The sequence below is a fragment of the Somniosus microcephalus genome, chromosome 15, assembly GCF_052327205.1.
Source record: "Somniosus microcephalus isolate GS21.2 chromosome 15, FLI_Smic_1.0, whole genome shotgun sequence".
Classification (NCBI taxonomy): Eukaryota; Metazoa; Chordata; class Chondrichthyes; order Squaliformes; family Somniosidae; genus Somniosus; species Somniosus microcephalus.
Window position 1 is genome coordinate 103,914,638 of NC_141001.1, and position 22,773 is coordinate 103,937,410.

The 22,773-nt window shown below is 42.4% G+C and overlaps 1 protein-coding gene across 4 annotated transcripts in view; it reads left to right on the forward strand.

The window, feature by feature from the left end:
• The window catches only part of ano1a (anoctamin 1, calcium activated chloride channel a), a 292,742-nt gene that overhangs the window by 77,706 nt on the left and 192,263 nt on the right, over window positions 1–22,773 (forward strand). For 2 of the 4 annotated variants that reach the window (XM_086008194.1, XM_086008195.1), the window contains 4 exons: window positions 1,672–1,761; window positions 6,850–6,948; window positions 13,593–13,744; window positions 21,036–21,090. In XM_086008194.1, coding sequence (XP_085864320.1) covers window positions 1,672–1,761; window positions 6,850–6,948; window positions 13,593–13,744; window positions 21,036–21,090 — 396 coding nt within the window. The remainder of the gene's footprint in view (window positions 1–1,671; window positions 1,762–6,849; window positions 6,949–13,592; window positions 13,745–21,035; window positions 21,091–22,773) is intronic. The other 2 variants (XM_086008196.1, XM_086008197.1) reach the window with 1 other exon arrangement.

Sequence of the window (22,773 nt, forward strand, 5' to 3'; positions counted from 1 at the left end):
ACGAACAAAACCCAGAGCACGGGAAAGATCTTGGTATGGAAGACCAGCAGCGATGCAGTTACAGGATGATGCAATACATTTTTCATTAAAGATCATCAACTAGTTGACACATTGGCCTTTTGTGATCTAATCTTTAATCTCTCAGTTTCTACTTTACATAAAAACATGAGCTTTTATTCCATATTTATCCTTTGGCGGTAAATGGATAGTTATAGCAGCATTCCCTTTCTCAATTCCCTTCTGTGCACACAAGTTACCCACAGGGAACAAAATCCCATGATCATTTTAACGGGAGCCCTGTGTAAACCCAGCAACTGATTGACCAGGAGCAACTCGGTGCAAAGTCAACTTTCTATTCACTTCAGGCTAACGTTGATCTTCAAATGAAAATGTGTCATGCAAACCCGTCAAGTGTTTTTAATGGATTTGGAATATATGGCATATTTTGGACACGTGCCACATCTGTTCTCACTAATCATTGCCCGCTGTGTATATTCTGTAGCTCCAATGATTCTGTTGCTAAAGCAGTTGGATGAGTGTAATTGCGGCTGGTGCACAGGTTGATATTTCTTTAAGTGAATGGCTGTTTTTTCAAGCAGTTGAACGTACCAAGTTATTCTTTGTATTGTATATCTCGTGTGCAATTTGCTTCTGTTATTTCATACGTATTTGATTCTTCCTCTAATTGCTTTATCTTGCTCCTATATATTGCGATTTTTTTTTTTTTTGGTCATTCAGATATTTTTGCTGTTGTAACAATTGAGGATTAATATGGTGTGAATGATGCCACACATGGTACAAAATTATTTTCTTCACCACTAAAGGGAATTTAAATGAAGTGTATTTAAGGGTGATCCGTGTGGTACGTGATGTGAATTTGCTGCTTATTCAGCACACCTAACCAGTATGGGACGTGGGATAACTGAACTGGTGCTCTCCACTGAGACCCTAAAGCATCTTTTGGGGAAATAGGATCAAGATATTTGGGATAAAAAGCATCTTGGCACCTTTTTTTTTTTCCTGTGAGCATATTACCTAAGTTGCCCTGAGTTGCTGGGTACTTCAAAATGTCACTCACTCCCTAAATATGGCTTTTCTCACGGAGGTGTTGGCTAGGCTACAATCAAGCAGGCTGGCTTTTGTCTATGACTGCAAATGAATCAAATCACTGCCAAGCCTGGGAGATGTTGAAGCAAGTGTGTACTATCCAGACATATGCATTCCATTTTAACCAATAAAAGCTATTTTATTTCTTAAATTTTAGGAAGAGAGACAGTCGTTTTTTTGTGTCAAATTCTGCCTCTAATAATCGTGATTAAGAATTTTTTCAATCAACCAGTAATAGATAATATTACTGGATAATTTTCAACACTGTTAAAATGAGACCATCTCATCACAAAAGTAATGTGCTAGTACTGGTGAGATGGCATCATATTTATTCGTGCATACTGCTAAGGGAGGATGAGTCCCAAAGCGTTGGTTGCAGCATGTTTACATGACTCAGATGATCAAAGCTCAGCTTCATCAAAGTGCAGCCCATATTTTTGTGCCTGTTTAACGTGTCTGTGTGTCTGTGTCTGTGTGTGTGTTTTACTTAGTTAAGCACTATGTGTCTTGTATATTGTTTGTCTTTTTATATTATTCCCCCACTGCTGCTTCCCTGATGCTCAGAATGATCTCAGCTGTGAATCCAGTCCAGTAATGAAAAGAGCTAATAGCTCTGAATCCATGCAGCAGCATTCGAATGAGGATCCACAACTGGTAGGAGCAATTACGTAGCAATCTGATTAATGTAACGCAGATAGCTGTAGTCTTTGTAGTGATTAGCCGTTGTGTAGATAGCTGTGTACTGCACGACTCTCTCAATTTTGTGCGTTTTGTAAATGAGAATACTGACGAAATGATTCTTGTACATTACGAACTGGGTACTTGGTGCTAACTCATTGACTCCCAATTTTCCTCCCCTTATCCTCTCTCCTCAAGACACTAACTAATGTTGATTCCACAGTAGGGCTACTGCTTTCTCTAATGAGGAGAGGGAGGAGGCCTGATGGTATTATCCCCCTGGGTGGAAGCCAGAAGATTTTTGCATTTGGACCCAAATGGGAGTGGGATGCGAATATTTGGAACTTGATTTTTTTCTTTATTCTTTAGTACCAGGGAGTGTAACGTTACTGAAACTGGCAATATTTGGTTAGCTGGATGTCCAACACATGTGGCAACCCATCACCGTAACTGAGTCTCCAAACCAAACAGCTGGGGAATCCACCTGGGTAGAGTTTCTGTTTGCCTGGTAAGGTGTGTACACTCCCTCCCTCCCAGTAGGGCCGTGCCCCCCCAAGTCCAGCAAGCTTGGGCAAATTCATTAATAATAACCAACTTTTAGAAACCACATGTCATCAGAGGACATATCTAAATTGAGGTGGTTTGTAGTTGTTTGACTGCCCCTAGTTTCTAAGCTCCAGTTCTTCTGAACGCTCGCACAGGTTTAAGCCTCTCCATTGCCAAGAGTTTCCTGTTTTCACTGAGGGTTTGCAAAGGGCCAGTTTTCCATTGTAACCAGACACCGGCATGTGAAGCTGTTGTTGACTCTTCAGGGCAAAATATGACCTCCTTGAGCTGGGAGAGCACTCATAACCTGCCTTCCAAACATACCCACCTCCTTTCTGCGAACAGTAAACGTTAACACTAACCCTTGCAATGGGATACATAACGGAATCCATTTTGGATCTACAGCCTGAGAGGAACATTCAAACTGTTTTGAAACCACTTTTTTTTTTAAATGGCTACTGTACTGCTACTAAAGGCTCATAGACATGGATTGTAGGAGCAATGTCCAGTTTTTTAATTTATTCATTCACGGGATGCGGGAGTCGCCGGCATTTATTGCCCATCCCTAATTGCCCTTGAGAAGGAGGTGGTGAGCTGCCTTATACAACCAAGTGGCTTGCTAGGCCATTTCAGAGAGCAGTTAAGAGTCAACCACATTGCTGTGGGTCTGGAGTCACGTATAGGCCAGACTGGGTAAGGACAGTAGATTTCCTTCCCTAAAGGGCATTGTAAAAGCCCAACAGAGAATGCTGGAAAAACTCAGCAGGTCAGGCAACATCCATGGAGAGAAATTTGAGTTGACGTTTCGGGTTGGAACCCTTCTTCTGAGTTTTTCCAGCATTCTCTGTTGTTATTTTGGATTTCCAGCATCTGCAGTATTTTGCTATCGTAAAAACCCATTTGGTTCACTAATCATTCACTATTGCTGATACAGATTTATTTATTAAGTGATTTATTTATTAATTTAAATTTCCCAGCTGCCGTGGTGGGATTTGAACTCATGTCTCCGGATCATTAGTCCAAGCCTCTGGATTACTAGTCCAGTAACATAACCACTATGCTACTGTACCCAATAGTTGCCGATCCTATTCTACAGGTACCACATTTCCACCCCCCTCCAATACCTCACTGAAGTGGGCATTTTTCATGCGTCCACCTAGACTGTGAATGCCAGCAGGCTAACCCACCAATGCTGGTATCCCCGCCAAATCTGATCCTAATGTCACCCAGCATACACACACTTGTGTACTTTCCCATAACACAGCCAGGCGACCTGGCTTTTACCCCAGCGATTGAGGCCAAGTATCAAAGTTCTGTCTCTGACGTAAATTTGCTCAGCACAGGCTAGGGGTCCGTATGACTCAGTACCATATCACATCTTGCAATTATTCCCATTGGCGGAGCTCGTAAGCAACTTTTTTTTTGTGTTTATCCGTTTACTCGTGCTTTAAAAGGGGTAAGATATCTCTGCAGTATTTTGCATTGATGTTGGGAGTGCTGGCCATATGTTTCAGCTTTCACTGTCTGTGTATTAGTGATGGTACTGCTTCACAATTTATTAGTCCCATTTATCCAAGTATATTGTTTTTCAAATGTGTGTACATAATAAAATCTTTGGAATAGTGCCAAGTTTAAGAAGAAATGCACTGGGGGAGGGGACTATTGCAACAGCCATTTGTTGGTTACAATCAGCATTTGAGTATGTATTAACTGAACACATCACAGTATGATATTTGTCATGCTCATTATCATAAATCTCATCTGGTGAAAAGATTATCCGTATGTCCCAACCACTTAAAAGGTCTTGCTGTACAAGCAAGTTAACGTTACAAATGTTAGTTGCCGAAGGCATCTTGCCAATTTCGGTTCCAAATTTGGTAAACCCTCAGCTGCTGTTAGGCTGTGCTCGTATTTGACTAATGAATTGTTCTTAAGTGGAACGAATGAATTTATAATTTAGCACTACTTGCCCTTGGGTGCAATTCGGATTAATTGGCACCGAAGTATATCTCCCTGCGTCGTTCCAAAAATAAAAACATACTATTAAATAATACAATTGTAATGGGTAAGTGATGTAACTGAATCAAAAATATTTAAAGTGATCAAAGCACTAATATTTCATTAGCAAAATATTGGATGTAAAAGATATTTTTCATAATCTTCTGTACTTTATTAAAATTGCAGTCCAAAAAAAAAGCAATTGAGCAAGTGTTAAATTTTGAGTTATGCAGTTTGCTCTACACAATTTTGAGTGTGTGTGAAATAGTTTTACTGTAACCTTGGTGCCACTGTAAGGTACATTAATCCTTTTGTGAAATGTTTGGACTTCCAGTTCCAAGACACCAGAGTTTGAACTTTTGACCTGTTGTGAGTTGCCTGTGATTGGAATGACCAAGTTTGGTTGTAGCTGGGTCTTTCGACTGTTTACTACATGTTCCTGTTTGATCTGTTTCTCGGTCTGCCAGGAATGTTAGAGTTTGAGATGAAAGAGAGTCATAAATGAAAAAGTTGGATCTTCCTATGAAGAGTACCCAGTTCATCATTTTGTTAAGAGTCATTTGGGTGAATAACAGAAAAAAAAAACCACAAGCTCGGTAACTTGATTTGTTTTAAGCTTGTAAATTCTCGATTTGTGCAGTTCCTTCCCACACTGACAAAACAATGCAAAGAAAAAAGACCTGAATTTTAAACATCAAAGCGTTGTTGCTTCAAACAGTATAAATCATACCAGTTATTGCTGTTATTCATCCCATCCTGTGCTGACTTGTTTCAGTAGCTGCAGTTCCTGTGACTGTAGGTTGATGGTTGGTATCTTTGTGGTGTTCGTGGTGGTGGGTATTTGTGAAACTTTCTATCGCGATTCTGACGCTGAATAGTTTTCCACTGTTGACATGCATTTCTGAATATATTAACACTGGAAGGATAACTGCATTTTAAAAGTTTGCTGTTTTGTAAATGAGTTGTCTATTTTCAAGCTTTGGCACAAGTGTATAATATTGATGTACAATGCACTCTACTTCAGATTCGGGTAGCATGCAGTTTCAGTTAGTTCCTAAACTGCCTTGGTTAATTTTTGAACATAAACCTAACTCAGTAGAGTCAATTTGACAAGTCTTAAAAGAAAAATGACACGAGCATCAAATGTTGATGGGGATGTCACCTACTATTAATGTCGATGGGGACGTCACCTACTATACTTGGGCCAATATCAGAAGTCACTGTGTCTTACACTGGTTAACCAGTGAGCCATTATACTCTACTTGACATGAAGCATGACAATCCTGAAGAATGGACTATTTCCCTCCTGAAGAATGGACTATTTCCCTCCTGTTCAACAGTGGTTTCAGGCATTCCCGTGTCAAGTGTATTCTAGATTAGCAGGGACAAGTGTCAAATTGAGTTCCAAGCCCAAAGTAACTCAAATCATTTAAAAACACCCTGAATTTTTGATCCATTTTGACCTCGTTATGCCCGTTCCAAAAAGGACCGTACACGTACAGTTGGAGAATTTAACTGTGCATAACCACTGCCCACTCCTACCCAAACGTAAGCTTTCTTTCTACACTTGCACAGTTGGTGTGAAACGGGTAACTTTTTTTTTCCCCATTGTAATTTATTAAAATGTTTACGTCTATTCGTCAGTCATCTGCAAGAGGGAAGGTTTGTGACTTTTTGGAGGGAACAAATAGATGGTTACAGTAGAAAAGTGAGGATTATTATGCAGCCTCATGGATCTCGTGCTTGGTCTAATTGGGAAGGGTAGGAGCAGGAATATCCATTGAATAATCTACCAGGCTTTTCCACGTTAGTGAAAGTGATGTATTTATTTTCACTCTTTCCTCATGGCTTCTTTGAGATTCCCAAGCTAGTATTTCAGTGCAGTACATTTTGTACTGTGTATGCTTGCACCCATTGAAATATGGATGGCAGTTGACAAACCCATTTGAGTTTGTTTTTCTTTCGCGTAACCAAGTATCCTTTCATATTTCATGTACCTGCGCTGGAGCTGACCTGTGTTCAGCGCTAAACGGACTATGTTCTATCATCATGTTACCAACCCCCCAAATGCTTGTTGAACATTTGAATTAAAATCCTGAGTTTTTTTTTCCTGGCTGCCCAATGGCGGTCAAGGAAGTAAATAGCAAAGGGAGAGGAACGTGGGGGAAAAGATGAATGAGGGAAGAAAATGGAGAACAGACCCATCACCAGTGAGACATCCAATAATTTCTGAAGTAATGTACAGTTAATGATGATGGAGAGCCCCAGACAGACGTGTAACAATTCTCATAAGTGGACCTGTAGTGACAAATAGTGTGTGCATGAAAATGACTTGGCATGATCGATGGGGAATTGCTGAACTACAGCATCAACTGGCTTCAGGACAGTTGTAGTGTAGGTAAGTGGACAGCAATGCAATACACAATTTAGAGTTTCAAAGCATCATTAGGAAATGAATTTAGAAGGTGCTAATTTTCCGTAAATTGCAGTAACCCATTGCTTTTATTCCCCCCTCCCCAGACAAAAGCTTACGGCCTTGGATTTGTGAAGATACATGCACCGTGGCATGTGCTTTGCAGAGAAGCAGAATTTCTCAAGCTTAAGATGCCCACTAAAAAGGTGAGCTATGATCATTTAAGATATCTAGGTGTCTTAATCATAACTTGTAGGGTATTCCAATTGGTGGGTTGGATACCTTGAGTCTCAGCACCAATGTTTTATTAAGTTAATGTTCAAGTTACAACATAAGCTCTTGGGATCAATTTTTTTTTTTAAATACACATTTAATATTTGCGGAGTTTTCAAATTAACGAACATTAATGAACAACAGCAACTTGTATTTATATAGTGCTGTTAACGTAGTAAAACATCCCAAGGCGCTTCACAGGAGTATTGCAAGACACAAAATTTGACACCAAGCCGCATGAGAAATTAGGGCAGGTGACCAAAAGCTTGGTCAAAGAAGTAGGTTTTAAGGAGCGTCCTAAAGGAGGAAAGAGAGGCAGAGAGGTTTAGGCAGGGAATTCCAGAGCTTGGGGCCTAGGCAACAGAAAGTACAGCTATTAATGGTTGAGCGATTTATAATCGGGGATCTTGAGGGCAGAATTAGAGGAGCGCAGATATCTTGTGGGGCTGGAGGAGATTAGAGATAGGAAGGGGCAAGGCTATGGAGGGATTTGAAAACCAGGATGAGAATTTTGAAATCGAGGCGTTGGTTAACTGGGAGCCAATGTAGGTCAGCGAGCACAGGGGTGATGGGTGAACGGGACTTGGTGCGAGTTGGGACACGGGCAGCAGAGTTTTGGATCACCTCAAGTTTACGTAGGGTGGAATGTGGGAGTCCAACCAGGAGTGTGTTGGAATAGTCAAGGAGATGGTGATACTGAGTGGGAGAAGGAAGGAAGTACTTGTAAAGCAAAGTACTCCCCACATCTTTCTTGCATATACACTGTCCCAGTATCTTGGCCAACATTGCTCCCTCAGCCAACACCGCTAAAAATATGCACTCCATCATTTGCCTACATAACCACTAAGACTACATTTTAAAAGTAATTCATAGATGTGAGGCACTCTAGTAAATCCCAAGGACTTAAGGTGCTGTATAAATTCACGTTCTTCTCGATTTTATTGCCTACACTGAAGGGACAGGAATGCTGCCATACTTGGATGGTATTGAGGGAACTGACATGAAACATAGAAAAATAGGAGCAGGTGTAGGCCATTCAGCCCTTCGAGCCTGCTCCGCCATTCAATATGATCATGGCTGATCCTTTATCTCAATACCATATTCCCGCTCTCTCCCCATACCCCTTGATGCCTTTTGTGTCTGGAAATCTATCTATCTCCTTCTTAAATATATTCAGTGACTTGGCCGCCACAGCTTTCTGTGGTAGAGAATTCCACAGGTTCACCACCGAGTGAAGACATTTCTCCTCGTCTCAGTCCTAAATGTCCTACCCCGTATCCTGAGACTGTGACCCCTCGTTCTAGAACGCCCCCCCCCCCCCCACAAAGCCAGGGGAAACATCTGCCCTGCATCCAGTCTGTCTAGCCCTGTCAGAATTTTATACATTTCAATGAGATCCCCCTCTCATTCTTCTAAACTCTAGTGAATATAGGCCTAGTCGACACAATCTCTCCTCATACGACATTCAACCATAATCTTTGTTGGTAGATTTTGGTCTCCTTTTAGTGCAGGTACTTGCTGTTTGAATTGGGGCCTACCTTGTGGTTCAATTGTTCATTCTTGTATGAGGTGATGAGCTGTGATTTAAAAATTCAGAAGTTTTGTAAAACCCTCATTAGGGAAAGATGAAAATGTTTTTGAAGTACTTTTTTCCCTACAAAGCTCATTTTGTTTTTAATTTTCAAGGAACAGGGCCCATGTACATACTAATGCTTAGCCATTTCTATTTGTTAGCAGTATATCTGAGTCGTTGAGTATATTCAAGGCAGAGAGATAGATAGATAGATCGATAGATTTTTGGACTCTAGGGGAATCGAGGGATATGGGGATAGGGCAGGAAAGTGGAGTTGAGGTAGAAGATCAGCCATGATCTTATTGAATGGCAGAGCAGGCTCCAGGGGCTGAATGGCCTACTCCTGCTCCTAATTCTTATGTTCTTATCACTTTCTTGTGTGCTACCTTAACAGCCAAACAATATAAGGTGTTGGGTTAAAGTGAAGCTTGGCTACTGACTCATAATTTTTCTTAATTTTTCAATAGAATATGAGCCTAGATCCATAACTACTTGATACAAATCACAGGTCTGCCCCTTCTCATGCGACTGTCATTAGTGTTGCTATCGCACAGAGACCGAGGTCTACACTTCAACATAAGAAGCTCGTTCTCGCAATCAGCCTGCTGTGTTATCCCTTTTATTGACCACTTGGGACAAACACTTATTGTCTGCTAATTTGGTGGAGATATTATGAATTAACTAGTTTAAAATGGCAGACGAAGGAAGATCATGCAACTGGTATGTTGGCCTTTATTACAAAAGGGTTGGAGTATAAGAGTAAAGAAGTCTTACTGCAATTATATAGGGCCTTGGGGAGATCACACCTGGAGTGCTGTGTACAGTTTAGGTCTCCTTACCTAAGGAAAGATATACTTGACTTTGAGGGAGTGTAACAAAAGCTCGCTAGACTGATTCCTGGGATGAGGGGCTTGTCCTAATGAGGAACGATTGAGTAGACTAGGCCTATGTTCCCTAGAGTTTAGAAGAATGAGATGTGATCTCATTGAAACATATAACATTTTTACGGGGCTTGACCGGGTAGATGCTAGGAGGATGTTTCCCCTGGCTAAGGCCTGGCTGGGGAGTCTAGAACGATGGGTCACAGTCTCCGAATAAAGGCTCGGCCATTTAGGACTGAGATGAGGAGAAATTTCTTCACTCAAAGGGTTGTGAATCTTTGGAATTCTCTACCCCAGAGAGCTGTGGCTGCTCAGTCATTGAGTATATTCAAGACAGAGATTGATCGATTTTTGGATACTAAGTAAAGCAAGGGATATGGGAATAGTGCAGGAAGGCGGAGTAGAGGATTTTTCCACTAATATCACCATTAATCATGCCTAAGCTATACGTACTACCGGGGATGGGGGGTAGCCAGCCAATCCGTTGCCAGGAGGTGGATCGTCTATTTAAATATTATAATGAGGCTGGAAACCTCCACTTTAACCTGCATTTTGTATTTAACTTTAGCTGGTCGGGTTTTGCACACTTCGTGAAACCTGCCAGCTAAAGCAAGGTGAGGACTGCTTGATCCAGGAGGTAAGTGCCTTTACACTTGCCTCCTGAATCCAGGATCCCTGCCTAACCACCTCCCCGCCCCAAAAAAAAACTCCCCCAGGCCTCTGAGTTTCCCCCCACCACCCCCCCCCCCCCCCACACGAGGCTTCCAGCCCTCCCCCCGACCGTCATCCAATTGCCCCACCCCCACTTCTCCGGCTGCACCCTGGTCCCCTCGATTCTGGCCGGTCCCTGATCTTCACCCGACGCTGATCCCTCCCCCTCCTCTCCCCCCACCCACCCCCCCCCCCCCCACCCCACTCCTGCGGCCACTCCCCGGCCACTTTGGATCCTCTCCTTCACCTCCGACCGGCCCCGATCTTCATCCCCTGCTCCTCTGTCCATCCCATGCAATCCCTCCCTCTTTGCGGCCTCGTGCCGCGAGCCTACCCACCTGGAGCCAGCCAGCCTCTCAATCTGCCTGGCTGCGGGTGAGAAACGGAGGCTTTCCATGCCGATCAGGCCCTGCTGTTAAATTCGGCAGGGTCTGTGGGGAAACCCATTCTACCAGGTTTCCCGACTGCTTCAAACCCTAACCCGCCTTCCCCATTAAAATTCAGCCCAAACGTACATAATTTTGTATATCTTGGCCAATAATCCAGTATACATAATAGATCCCAGGTTTCGTTTCCCCTTTTCCCAAATGCTGATATTTGCTCTCACACACACTCTGCACGAACAAACATTGGAAAGTGTGTCTGAGCTTATTTCCCAGATGCCTCTGTGCATTTTGGCACAATTTTCAGGCAATTCCAGGTTTCATCTGTAGGTTTCCCCTGTTGCTTTGCTGTTTAATGCCTTTTTTTGGGGAGTTCTGACTGCCAGCAATCCTCCTTGGACTCGTTCCACACATTCCCTGCTGTCTTTGAAACAGACGTCAAAAGACCTGGCTAAAATACCCAGAAAGGAAAAGAGTATTAGAGTGCGCGTGGGGGGCGGGGGGGGTTAATGGCAAACAAAGAAGATGAGAATGAAATAATGGAAAGTGCAACAAAAGAACAAAATAAAAGATGCTCGAATGAAACTACAGTAAATGGTATGTGAGGGAAAAAAAAATAAGGAAATCAAATTGGTTTGTCCATTTTTATTTTGTCTGCAGAGATCGTCTTCTTTTACAATAGAGGAAGACTTGCATTTATACAACACCTTTCATGACCTCAGGACGTCCCAAAGTGCTTTACCACCAATTAAGTACTTTTTGAAGTGGAGTCACTGTTGTAATGTAGGAAACGCGGCAGCCAATTTGCGCACAGCAAGCTCCCACAAACAGCAATGAGACAATGACCAGATAATCTGTTTTAATGATGTGGGTTGATGGATAACTATTGGCCAGGACACCTGCTCTTCCTCAAAATAATGCCATGGGATATCTTGCGTCCACCTGAGAGAGCAGATGGGCCCTCGATTGAACTTCTCATCTGAAAGACGGCACCTCCCACAGTGCAGCACTCCCTCAGCACTGCACTGGAGTGTCAGCCTAGATTTTTGTGTTCAAGTCTCTGGAGTGGGACTTGAACCCACAACCTTCTGACTCGGGCGAGCGAGTGCTACCAACTGGCTGACACTTGATATGGGATGCGGAATTTGTTTTGAGAGACTCCCTGCAGCTGAAAACCATTCCAGCAACCAGAATTATATTAAAAACTTGCTCCGGACAAATCTCCCTGCCAACGTATACAAGTGGAGCTAATCTGGATGTAGGCACTGTTCATGTTTCAGAGGCCCCTACAGTGATCTGATGCAAGTGAGGATATGAGAAAATGCTGTGCAGGGTTGGATTGGACAAATCTGCTCTGGTCAGTCTTCCACGTGTGCAAGAACTCATTGAGATGTCAGAGAGGAGACCCAATACAAGAGTGAGATTTCTCCTCTCTAGAATTTCTGAGGGGGTGTCTCAGAAACCCAGTAGAATGTATAATAATGTCAATGGTGTTGATCTGACTACATTATGTGCCTTAATGCCATGCTATTGCAGTGTGATTTTTATTTGGGAAAATCTCTACAAATAAAGTAAATAAATAGATCATTAGAATCTCAACAATAACTGTGCCATTTACAGTTTATTAATACCTGCTGCACGTGCACGCAGGACTGCAGTTCTGTTGCCACTTTTGCTTCAATGTCAAGTGGTTCTGGGTGCATATCGATACAAGTGGCGGTGCCGCTCAGGTATTGACCTGACACTTGAGCACACAAAAGCCATGTGGTATGAGATCCTCCCCCAGCTCTTACTGGGAGGCCATTTACCACAGCAAGCACTTCGCACTCAGTGGAGTATAACTCCAGCGCACGGAAAAGCTGTGTTTGAAAAGTGCTTCGGATTTGGAATGCACTGCCCGACAGGATGGTGGATACAGATTCAATAGTCGCCTTCGAAAGGGAACTGGATAAATACTTGAAGGAGGAAAAAAAATTGCAGGGATATGGGGAAAGAGCGGGGGAGTGGGAATAACTAGATTGCTCGCCGAATGAGCCGGCGCAGATTCGATGGGCTGAATGGCCTCCTTCTGTGCTGTGCTATTCTATGATTCTAGGTGCTTCTTATCAAGTCAATGTTATGATAAAGCAGAGGTTGCCACCTACCCTCTCCTAACGTTGCCAGATATCTACTGGGTATCGGAGCTCTGCACGTGTAAGTAAGCTCACGTGGTCAAAGCTGTCTTCTAGTGAGCATAACGCAACTCTCCAACTTAGTACATCCCTGATCCTGCCAACTACGCTTGGCACTCTATAGCTACTGGACACAGACCAGTTGTATTGTGTAGTATCGCAATCTGAATGAACGCACTAAATTACAGATCTACAGGAAGACCATAAATAAAAGGCTGAGGGGAAAAAGACATTTATAAAAAATTAAAAAAAATGTTTAAATATCCTGAGCCTGGGATGCTTGACTGCAGAGTGGGATATGCCCACAAGCAGTTTATCCATGAGCTGGTGACTCGCCATGTTGACTTATAGTTTGGGACCTCATCAATTCTTTTTGAAATCTCTTGTAAAATTCTTCTATGATTAGTTATGATATCCAACTACGTGATTTAAATTTAGCTGAGATCAGTACTAATGGATTAATAGTACTTTTGTTAACTTCCTGATGGAAGTGTTCCACAACAGTAACTCCAAAAAACCAGAACCCTAGTAATATGTTCTAAATTGGATGGGGGAATCTGGAAGAACCTAGTGAATATATCTCAGATATTGAACTTTAAAAAAAAAAAAAAAAAAAAACTAATCTGAGCAAGATTTACAAAAATATTGCACTGGCAATTACCATGATAACATCCTCATTCATGACAAATTTCCAGGAAATAATTCTGCATGAGGGAAACCAATAATATTGCCATGTTTGTCCTAATTTTTATTTGGGTATATTTTGTGTTGCAATGTAAGATGGTATCTCGGCTGTACTTGGTTAATTGCCCCAGAGGAGTGCCCTGTGTCTTATTGCTGCTGCTGCTAATTCCTCAGGTATATGAAGTGAAGCAGAAAACCGGGATCCTCAACAAAATCTCTAACATCGCGCATAAAATTACTTCACCATTGCGACCAAAAGTGGAAGAACACAGCAACGTTACATTCAAGCACCTTTCCTACCCATTCTCCAGAGAGAAGAAACACTTGTAAGTACAGTTGCAGCAAACACCTAGATGTAGTATAGTTCGTGCTGTATTTTACTTTTTCTTCCTTCTAATTTATTTATTTGTTCTAAGTGTGTCTTAAAAATGTACAGAGGAATTCAATCCATTAGTTTGTGCAAAGGTTTTTATTTAGTTTCCTTTTTTACTGTCCAAACTTTATAGGATGCTGTGAAGATTACCCATGCATTAAAATAGAAATGGCTGAAAATAGCTAAACTGTGTTGGATAAAGTTCTGATTTTAAGTATGAGACAGTAAAAGCTAATCATGGATAAATACTTTGCCTGCCACTGACCATAGTATTTATTTGGTTTGGGAAAGAATAGAAAAAAAGAAAGACTTGCATTTCTATAGCGCCTTTCACGACCTCAGGACATCCCAAAGCGCTTTACGGCCAATGAAGTACTTTTTGAAGTGTAGTCACTGTAATGGAAGCGCGGCAGCCAATTTGCGCACACGTTAAGTATAGTCAACTATCCCATTTATCACAACCTTGACTAAAAATGGTAAACATTGGCCGAAAAGTAACCTTGTGTGAAAACCTTGTGTGAACATCTTGAATTGCTCACTGGGGCATTTAGTGTTTTGGATGAGGCTACTGTTCTTGGCTCCCGAGGTCCAAACTTTCACTCTGAACGAATGCACTTTTGGTTTGAGCCTTTTCCTATTTTTTCTTTCTCTCTCCCACATGACAGCTGTCTTTCACTCTGCCAGCGCATTTCACACTTCATCTAGAGCCATTGTTTGTTTCTTTACCTGTCCTATTACCACCTCGTCTCACCTTGAATATCTCTTAATGTCTCTTTTTTTCATCCCCTCCCCCATTTCCCAGCCCCCAAACTGCCTTTTAATCTGTTTCATTTCCTGCCTTTTTTTCTCAGTTCTGTAGAAGGGTTTCGACCTGAAACTTTGACTCTCTTTTTCTCTCTCCACGGATGTTGCCTGGCCTGCTGAGTTTTTCCAGCGTCTTCTGTTGTTATCTCTGATTGTCCTCTTGGTTTGTTATGGATGGTGCCATTAGCAAGTGTTTAGATGCCAGTCATCGTTTTCAGTCAATAGCTAGTTTTAGCCACCACGAAACTCGATAGCAGAATCTTGCATTTGGGCTCCCGGCAGGGCACTCGCCCAGCAAGCCAGTCACAGCGGCCTGCAGAAGTGTTCCATGCCATCTCGCTTATTACCAAAGTATGAACTGTTCAGAGAACAGAAGTACGGAATAAAAAATGACCAACTCATCATAGCTACTCCTGCCACTTGCGATTTATATAATGGGCAAGATCTTGCTGGAGGAGGGCATCTCGCGGAGTGTGCCGCTAGTTAGACTTTTTCCTGCACCTTTCAGCTCCAATATAAATTGCGCCTTTTAACTCGCTAGAAGTGCGAGCTGATGAGGGCGACGGTGCATTTGGGACCTTGGCGAACAACGGGACCAACAGTGCATCTCCTTAACCAATGAGATTTAAAGATTGAGAAAGAGAAATGGAGGAACAGCGGAGAAGGATGGTGAATTGGAGTGGGTGAATTAGAGGCAAGTCAAGTTCAGAAAGAGAAATAAAGAGAAAGATTGAATTGAGAGAGGGAGGAAAAAAACCAAAGGAAAAGCAAGAACCTTTTTTTTAAAAGTTTGAAATGTTTTAATTCTCTAAGAATTTACTCCATGGTTGGGCCGAATGGCCTGTTTCTGTGCTGTATTTCCAATGTAATCCTATGTATCCATCACCTTAATCAATGTGCTTCTAGTTCCTTTTTAAAGGAGTTGATCAAAATGCAAGAGATTTTTATTGAGATTGTTGTGGGTGCGGGCGGGGTGTGGGGTGAGGGAAACTTCTTATAATTGGATAAAACCTGCCAGCAAGAAAAGCCATAGATTGAAGAGAAGATCAGAAGACGCCTCAGCTAAGCAATGTCTTTGCATTTCATGAACTGAAAACCCAAAGCAATAGCACTGCTCTCAGCCGCAGTAATGTGCTGAATCCAAAATGATGGTCTGAAAAGCGATCAGTCGAAACAACCTAGCCAAAATCCTTGTCCCATACTTAATGGTAGCCAAGAAATGACTGTTAATGATATTAGCAGATGAAGGCTTAGAGCCTTCATGTGATATTCCTCTGCTATTTTAACGAAGCTGCTAACTGAATTATGTCTGTGTTAAAATAGCATACAGGGAAATATCTTGTGAATGCAACAGTAATTTCTAGCCTTGCATCCTTAGTGTGGCATTGAGGAACTGCCTTCAGGAAAGGGATGACTCTCATTTTTATCCCTTTTCTACTCACTCCTATGGTATGCGCATGCATGGGACAGTTGACGCTTCACAGTTTGAAAGGAGTTGAATTATCCAAGGTCCTCAACCAGTATAATTCAGCCACGTCCAGTTCAAATTGATGTCGTGGTCAGGCAGGAATTATACTTGCTCCAGTACCTAAATATAGCCACGTGGTTATGATGCTGGGTCACTACATGGTGTTCAATGGTTTGAGGAATGGTGATGTTCAAAGGCTATTGCAAGGATTCAACGCGATGTTAGTCCACTAAAAAATTAACATCATCTGGATGTCTGGCTCCCGACAGCTCTTTTTTTTAAATGGGAATTTTTGGCTTTAGTTTTATATCGTTTGAAAGAAAGACTTGAATTTATAGTATTGAAGTACACCTAGGATTTTAAAGTGGAGGCTGCTTCTTTGCTAGGTACAGAGTGAAAGATGGAAGGTACCTGGTGAGAAAAGGAAAATTCTTTTGATTAGAAATCGGTTTAAGATAAAGTGCTTGGAACCAGGTGTAAGTGAAATTATATATGAATAGGTGTATAGCTATTGATGGGTGCTTAGTCTCTTAATTGGGTTTTAATTTATCATTAGTATTCCATTTTATCATTGAGCCCTTGATCATGATTGATTGACAATGCTATCCTCAAAGGAGAATAAAGGATGCAAGCCAGGATTTTTTTTTCTTCAGTGCTCAGCAGATTTGGCATGATCACTTCGGGCTCTGTCCATGTCGTATGCTTTGTGCGTTAATATTTTCTTTTGAAAGATTTCCTACCAAAATGGATAACTTCACACTTCTCCACATAGATTTCATCTGTCGTGTTCTTGCCCACTCACTGAACCTGTCTATATCCCTTTGCAGTCTCTTTGCATCCTTCTCACAGCTTGCTTTCCCACCTAACTTTGTATGGTTGGCAAACTTGGGAGCATTACATTCGGTCTTCTCATCGAAGTCATTGATCTAGATTGTAAATAGCTGAGGCCCAAGCACTGACCATTGTGGGACCACACTAGTTACAGCCTGCCAACCTGAAAATGACCCGTTTATTCCTACTGTGTTTTCTATCCACTAACCAATCCTCGGGATTAGTTTATTGTCTTGATCCATAGCTTTCTGATTTGGGCAAGAGTGCTTTAACAGAGCCAAGTTGACACTTGTCTATAGCAAACTAGTGACTGTCAACCAGACCCAATTTGGGAATGGATTGACTCTGGGTCCAATTTAAACCATTGCTGTCCAGATCTAGCATGACTGGGTCGCTCCAGTAAACCACACTTGTCCAATTTGGGCATGGATTATACATTAAGTCTTCATTGCTGAGGTATATGTGAAAGGATGGAATAGAACTGTGACTGTTGTCTGCTGGCCTGAGAAAGCACAAGCTGCAGCTACTTTTGAATGGCTAGTAATCCGGAGGCCTGAACAAATAATCCAGAGATGTGAGTTCAAATCCCACCACAGATTTATTTAAATTCAATGAATTAAATAAATCTGGAATACATAGAAACATAGAAACATAGAAGATAGGAGTAGGCCATTCGGCCCTTCGAGCCTGCTCCGCCATTCAATGAGATCATGGCTGATCATCCAAACCCTAGCACCCGGCCCCTACACCGACAGCCATCCCACCCAAGCCCTATCCCCGTAACCCCACGTATTTAATCCCCCCTAACATTAAGGGTCAATTTTTATCATGGCCAATCAACCTAACCTGCACATCTTTGGACAGTGGGAGGAAACCGGAGCACCCGGAGGAAACCCACGCAAACACGGGGAGAATGTGCAAACTCCACACAGATAGTCACCCGAGGCCGGATTTGAACCCGGGTCCCTGGCGCTGTGAGGCAACAGTGCTAACCACTATGCCACCGTGCTGCTAAAAAGCTAGTATCAGTAATGGTGACCATGGAACTATTGGCTTGTCGTAAAAACCCATCCGGTTCACTAATGTCCTTTTAGGGAAGGAAATCTGCCGTCCTTACCCGGCCTGGCCTATACATGACTCCAGACCCACAGCAATGTGGTTGGCTCTTAACTGCCCTCTGAAATGGCCTAGCAAGCCGATACAAGAAACAACAATAATAAAACTGGACAGACCACCCAGCATTGACCTTTGCAGCGACTTTGGACAAGACAATAGCACAACAGTGAGGTGAGAGTGATTGCCCTCGACATCAAGGCAGCATTTGACCAAGTGTGGCATCAAGGAACCCTAGTAAAACTGAAGGGGAAAATGCTCCACTGGCTGGAGTCATGCCTACCACATGCCTGGTGGTTGGAGGTCAATCGTCACAGCCCCAGGACATCGCTGCAGGAGTTCCTCAGGGCAGTGTGCTAGGCCAAACCACCTTCAGCTGCTTCATCAATGACCTTCCCTCCAACATAAGGTCAAAAACGGGGATGTTCGCTGATGACTGCACAGTGTTCAGTGCCATTCACAACTCCTCAGATAATGAAGCAGTCCATGCCCACATGCAACAAGACCTGGGTGACGTTCAGGCTTGGGCTGATGAGTGGCAGGTAGCACTCGTGCCACACAAGTGCCAGGCAATGACTATCTCCAACAAGCAAGAGTCTAACCACCACCCCTTGACATTCAACAGCATTACCATTGCCGAATCCCCCACCATCAACATCCTGGAGGTCACCATTGACCAGGAACTTAACTGGGCCAGCCACATAAATACTGTGGCAACAAGAGCAGGTCAGAGGCTAGGTATTCTGCGGCGAGTGTCTCACCTCCTGACTCCCCAAAGCCTTTCCACCATCTGCAAGGCAAAAGTAGAGTGTGATGGAATACTCTCCACTTGCTTGGATGAGTACAGCACCAACAACACTCGAAGCTCAACACCATCCAGGACAAAGCAGCCCGCTTGATTGGCACCCCATCCACCACCTTAAACATTCACTCTCTCCACCACCGGCGTACCGTGGCTGCAGTGTGTACCATCTACAAGATGTACTGCAGCAACTCACCAAGGCTCTTTCAGCAGCACCTCCCAAACCCGCGACCTCTTCCACCTAGAAGGACAAGGGCAGCAGGCGCATGGGAACACCAACACCTCCAAGTTGCCCTCCAAGTCACACACCATCCTGACTTGGAAGTATATCGCCGTTCCTTCATCGTCGCTGGGTCAAAATCCTGGAACTCCCTCCCTAACAGCACTGTGGGAGTACCTTCACCACACGGACTACAGCGATTCAAGAAGGTGGCTCACCACCACCGTCTTGAGGGCAATTAGGGATGGGCAATAAATGCTGGCCTTGCCAGCGACACCCATGTCCCAGGAACAAATTTTTTTTTTAAAGTTTCCTGCAGCTTATTTGAGGGTTTTAAGGAGGGGAAAAAAGTTGCTTTGGGGGTGGGGGGGAAATTCATTTTAATTTAGGAATTATATTGAATGGAATATTCCCAGTATTTATTATGGATTGTCTTATGAAACAATACAGAATGGATTCGGGCTGTCCATTTCTTGTATTTCATTGCAGAATGAAGAAAAGAAATCGAGCAGTTTTACAGCAGAGAAGAAAACCCATTCGGCCCACCACAACTGTGCAGGCTCTCTGAAGGAACTACTGACTTGGTTCCATTCTCCTGCCCCTTTCTACATATCCTTAATTATTATTTTTTTTCCTTTGCAAATATTTATCCACTTTCCACGGTTGGTCATGAGAATAGAATTTTCAGGTTGGACCTCATCTTCTGAACCTAATTCATGCACAATTAGAGTTTGGCCTTCACCCACTTTTTGGAGTATGACTTGTGAAACACTGAAAGGGCAGTGCAGAGGTGGAAATTTCTTGGGGTGGGGGTGATCTCCTGCTCGCTGGCGCTTCGTCTATCACCCGCTCTGTATCGCTCGCATGCGCGCGCTCCCATTTGTTGCCAGTACTCGGCCAGTTTCCCTGATTTTTGTATTTGGCATGGTGCTGAAAAGTTGAGCATATCTTTATCCTTGGGATTTTAACGTGGCACTGAGCTGTCTTAAGATGACCGGAACCCATGGGTTAAATTTCTTGTCTTTAAAACGTTTTATTTTGTATGGCTTGTAGTTATTCTTCCACATTCCTTTTTACTTTGTTGAAAATGGTTAAATTGCCTCAGCAATCAAGGAGCTGACCGTTGATGTGCCTCAACCATTTTGTTCTATTTAAACAAAGTATGACTTTGACACATTGAGAACATTAGCTTTCAGCCTCTGCAGACCTCACAGCATTTGCAAAACCAGACCGTTCCCTATGGGAACAAAACCTTAGGCACACACACCACTAAGGCAAAATTAGTGATTTAGCCCACAGTGCATATCTTGCCCTGGGAAGGCAAATCAGTCAGGAAAAATTGGAGCTTCTTCCACTTTGGTCACTTTACGAGTGAACATGCCGAGTTTCCCCAACGCTCTTTGCAAGGCAGATACCCATAGCAACTTGCCAGCTTTCATCCAAGTAATAGTGTCTTGATTGACATGCAAGTCTTTCTTTACTCCAGAGGTACAGCCTAGTCTAACAGTTTTATGATGTAACAATCCATCGTCCCTTTAGTGCTTTGTTATCCTAATTATATGCAAAAGTTGAATGAAAGACAATTCAACGCTTGTTCTCAATCATGAGTACGGTCTTCCTGATTCTTTCATAAAAGTTCGACCCCCATGTATTTCCCCTCTTCTCTTTCCACCCCCCTGCCCCAGAATAACCTTATCTAGATTTCCACTCTTGTGTATTTGTCCTTGGAGCTGCTGAGTTCATTTTTTTTTGCATTACTCACATTATCATTTTCTGTGGTCAAAGTCCTTAGGTAAGTAATTCAGAATGAGGCTTTGTATATGACCGATTTGAGGATCAAATAATAGCATCAGGATATGAACTCTTTAAAGGGACAGGACCCCTCAATTTCCCACCAACACCAGAGGTGTCAAAACTCCATGACTTCTATCGCGATTTTAGACAATATCTTGGTGATTTATAAATGTTGCTGCTTTGTTTAATGAAACTTCTTTTTTATTTCCTAGATTTGATACTTCCGATAAGGATAACTTTTTCACCAGTACAACAAGAAGCACAATAGTGAGTATTGAAACTTTATTGCAAAGCTTAATTTAAGACACTAATAACTTGCAAACTTCATTTTTAGTAACAAGTATTATATGCCCAGGCGCTCATCCCTGTGATGTACTGCAAATAACTCCTTGTGAAATAGTTTGTGATCTGAAGGATTCTTCAATAATGTAGCTCCCCAAGACGGTTTCTGTGTAGGGTCTGGGTGTATAAAATTTGGAAAAATAAAGGTTACCTTGGAAAGTGCAATGTATTTGACTCGCTTGCAAAACCAGGGCTTGAATCTTGGTCTCAGCTGACATCTACTCTCTGGCTTCAGCATGGGTTAGGTTCCAAGTCTTGATCACACTGGCTGGAGTAGATTAATCGAGAGTTGGCATGATAATACCTGGTCAATGTCCAGTTTCTGGATCCTCTGTTCAAATGGAAGAGAATTTTATGGCTTTAGAAATATAACTTGGGGAGTGAGATAAAAAAAAATAGAAATACAAAGTATAAATTTTGTGGGCTGGTATGCAAAAAATGATATTGATACAGATGAGTAAGTTGATCATGAATTCGTGAACCAGTAAACTGTTGAATGCAATTGTTTAGCCTACATTACAAAGTGTGGTTTGTTCATTCTATATGCTGACGTCAGAATCTGAATTCAGATTCAGTCCGTCGGTGAAAAGTTATTGGCAGAATTAGTATTTTAAACCAACCAATGTATGACTGAAGTGGAATGTGCATGCAGATGAGTTGAAACAAACAGTGAGCCACACCACCTAGTAAGGCTAAATCAACTATCCTTCAACCAGAAAAAGATTCATTTAAAAAAATTACATTGACATGACACAAGATCCACTGCATGACAGAATTATTTCTAATTTACTTAACAAGTGTTGTGGTCCCTCCTGGGTACTGGTGATTAATAATTATTATGATAAACCTCCAGTATCGAACTCCAAAAAACATAACTTTTATAATGCAAAACTTTATATTAGTGGAAATGGCTCCATTGTGTACACATACCTGCACGTTATGAAAGTTTTTGGTGGTAAGAAACCTATCGAGTGTCAGATATCTTCTAAATAAGCATTCCAATCTGATGACTGACTGTTGTGAAACTAGCACTGGGAAAGTTCCCCCAAAAGTAGTGTCCAATTTGAGAGTAATATGGTTAGGCCTCAGTTAGAATAGTGTCCAGTTTTCATCTCCTTACATGGTGGGGATATTGAGGCTTTGGTAGGGTGTGGAGGAGGGCCACAAGATTGGTTCTCAGTTTAGAAACACCTTGGCTACCCAGATAGGCTCAAAGAGCAGGGTCAGTATATTTTGAAGAAGCGTAGACACGGGGGCAGTTTGATCAAGGGACTATATTGTGTTTTATGTGGACCAATTATTTCAACTGGATAGGTTAGGGAGGATCAGGGGGTCACCCTTCCAAGTTATGCAAGGGCAGAACTAGGTTGGATGTTAAGTGGTTCTTTTCCCAGAGAATAATGGACCTGTGGAGCAGGTTGCCAGCTCGTGCAGTGAACGCAAGAAGGAGCTAGACCTGTTTTTGGCTGGGGTGGAGGTCACCTCATACAAGTAATAGAAATCGCGGTCGTTGTGATCTCTTGGTCTATTTTCGATTGCCTAAAGGGGTCATACAGGAATTTTCCAGATTTGATTCACCTAATTAGCCTGTGTTTTTTGTTAAATCTG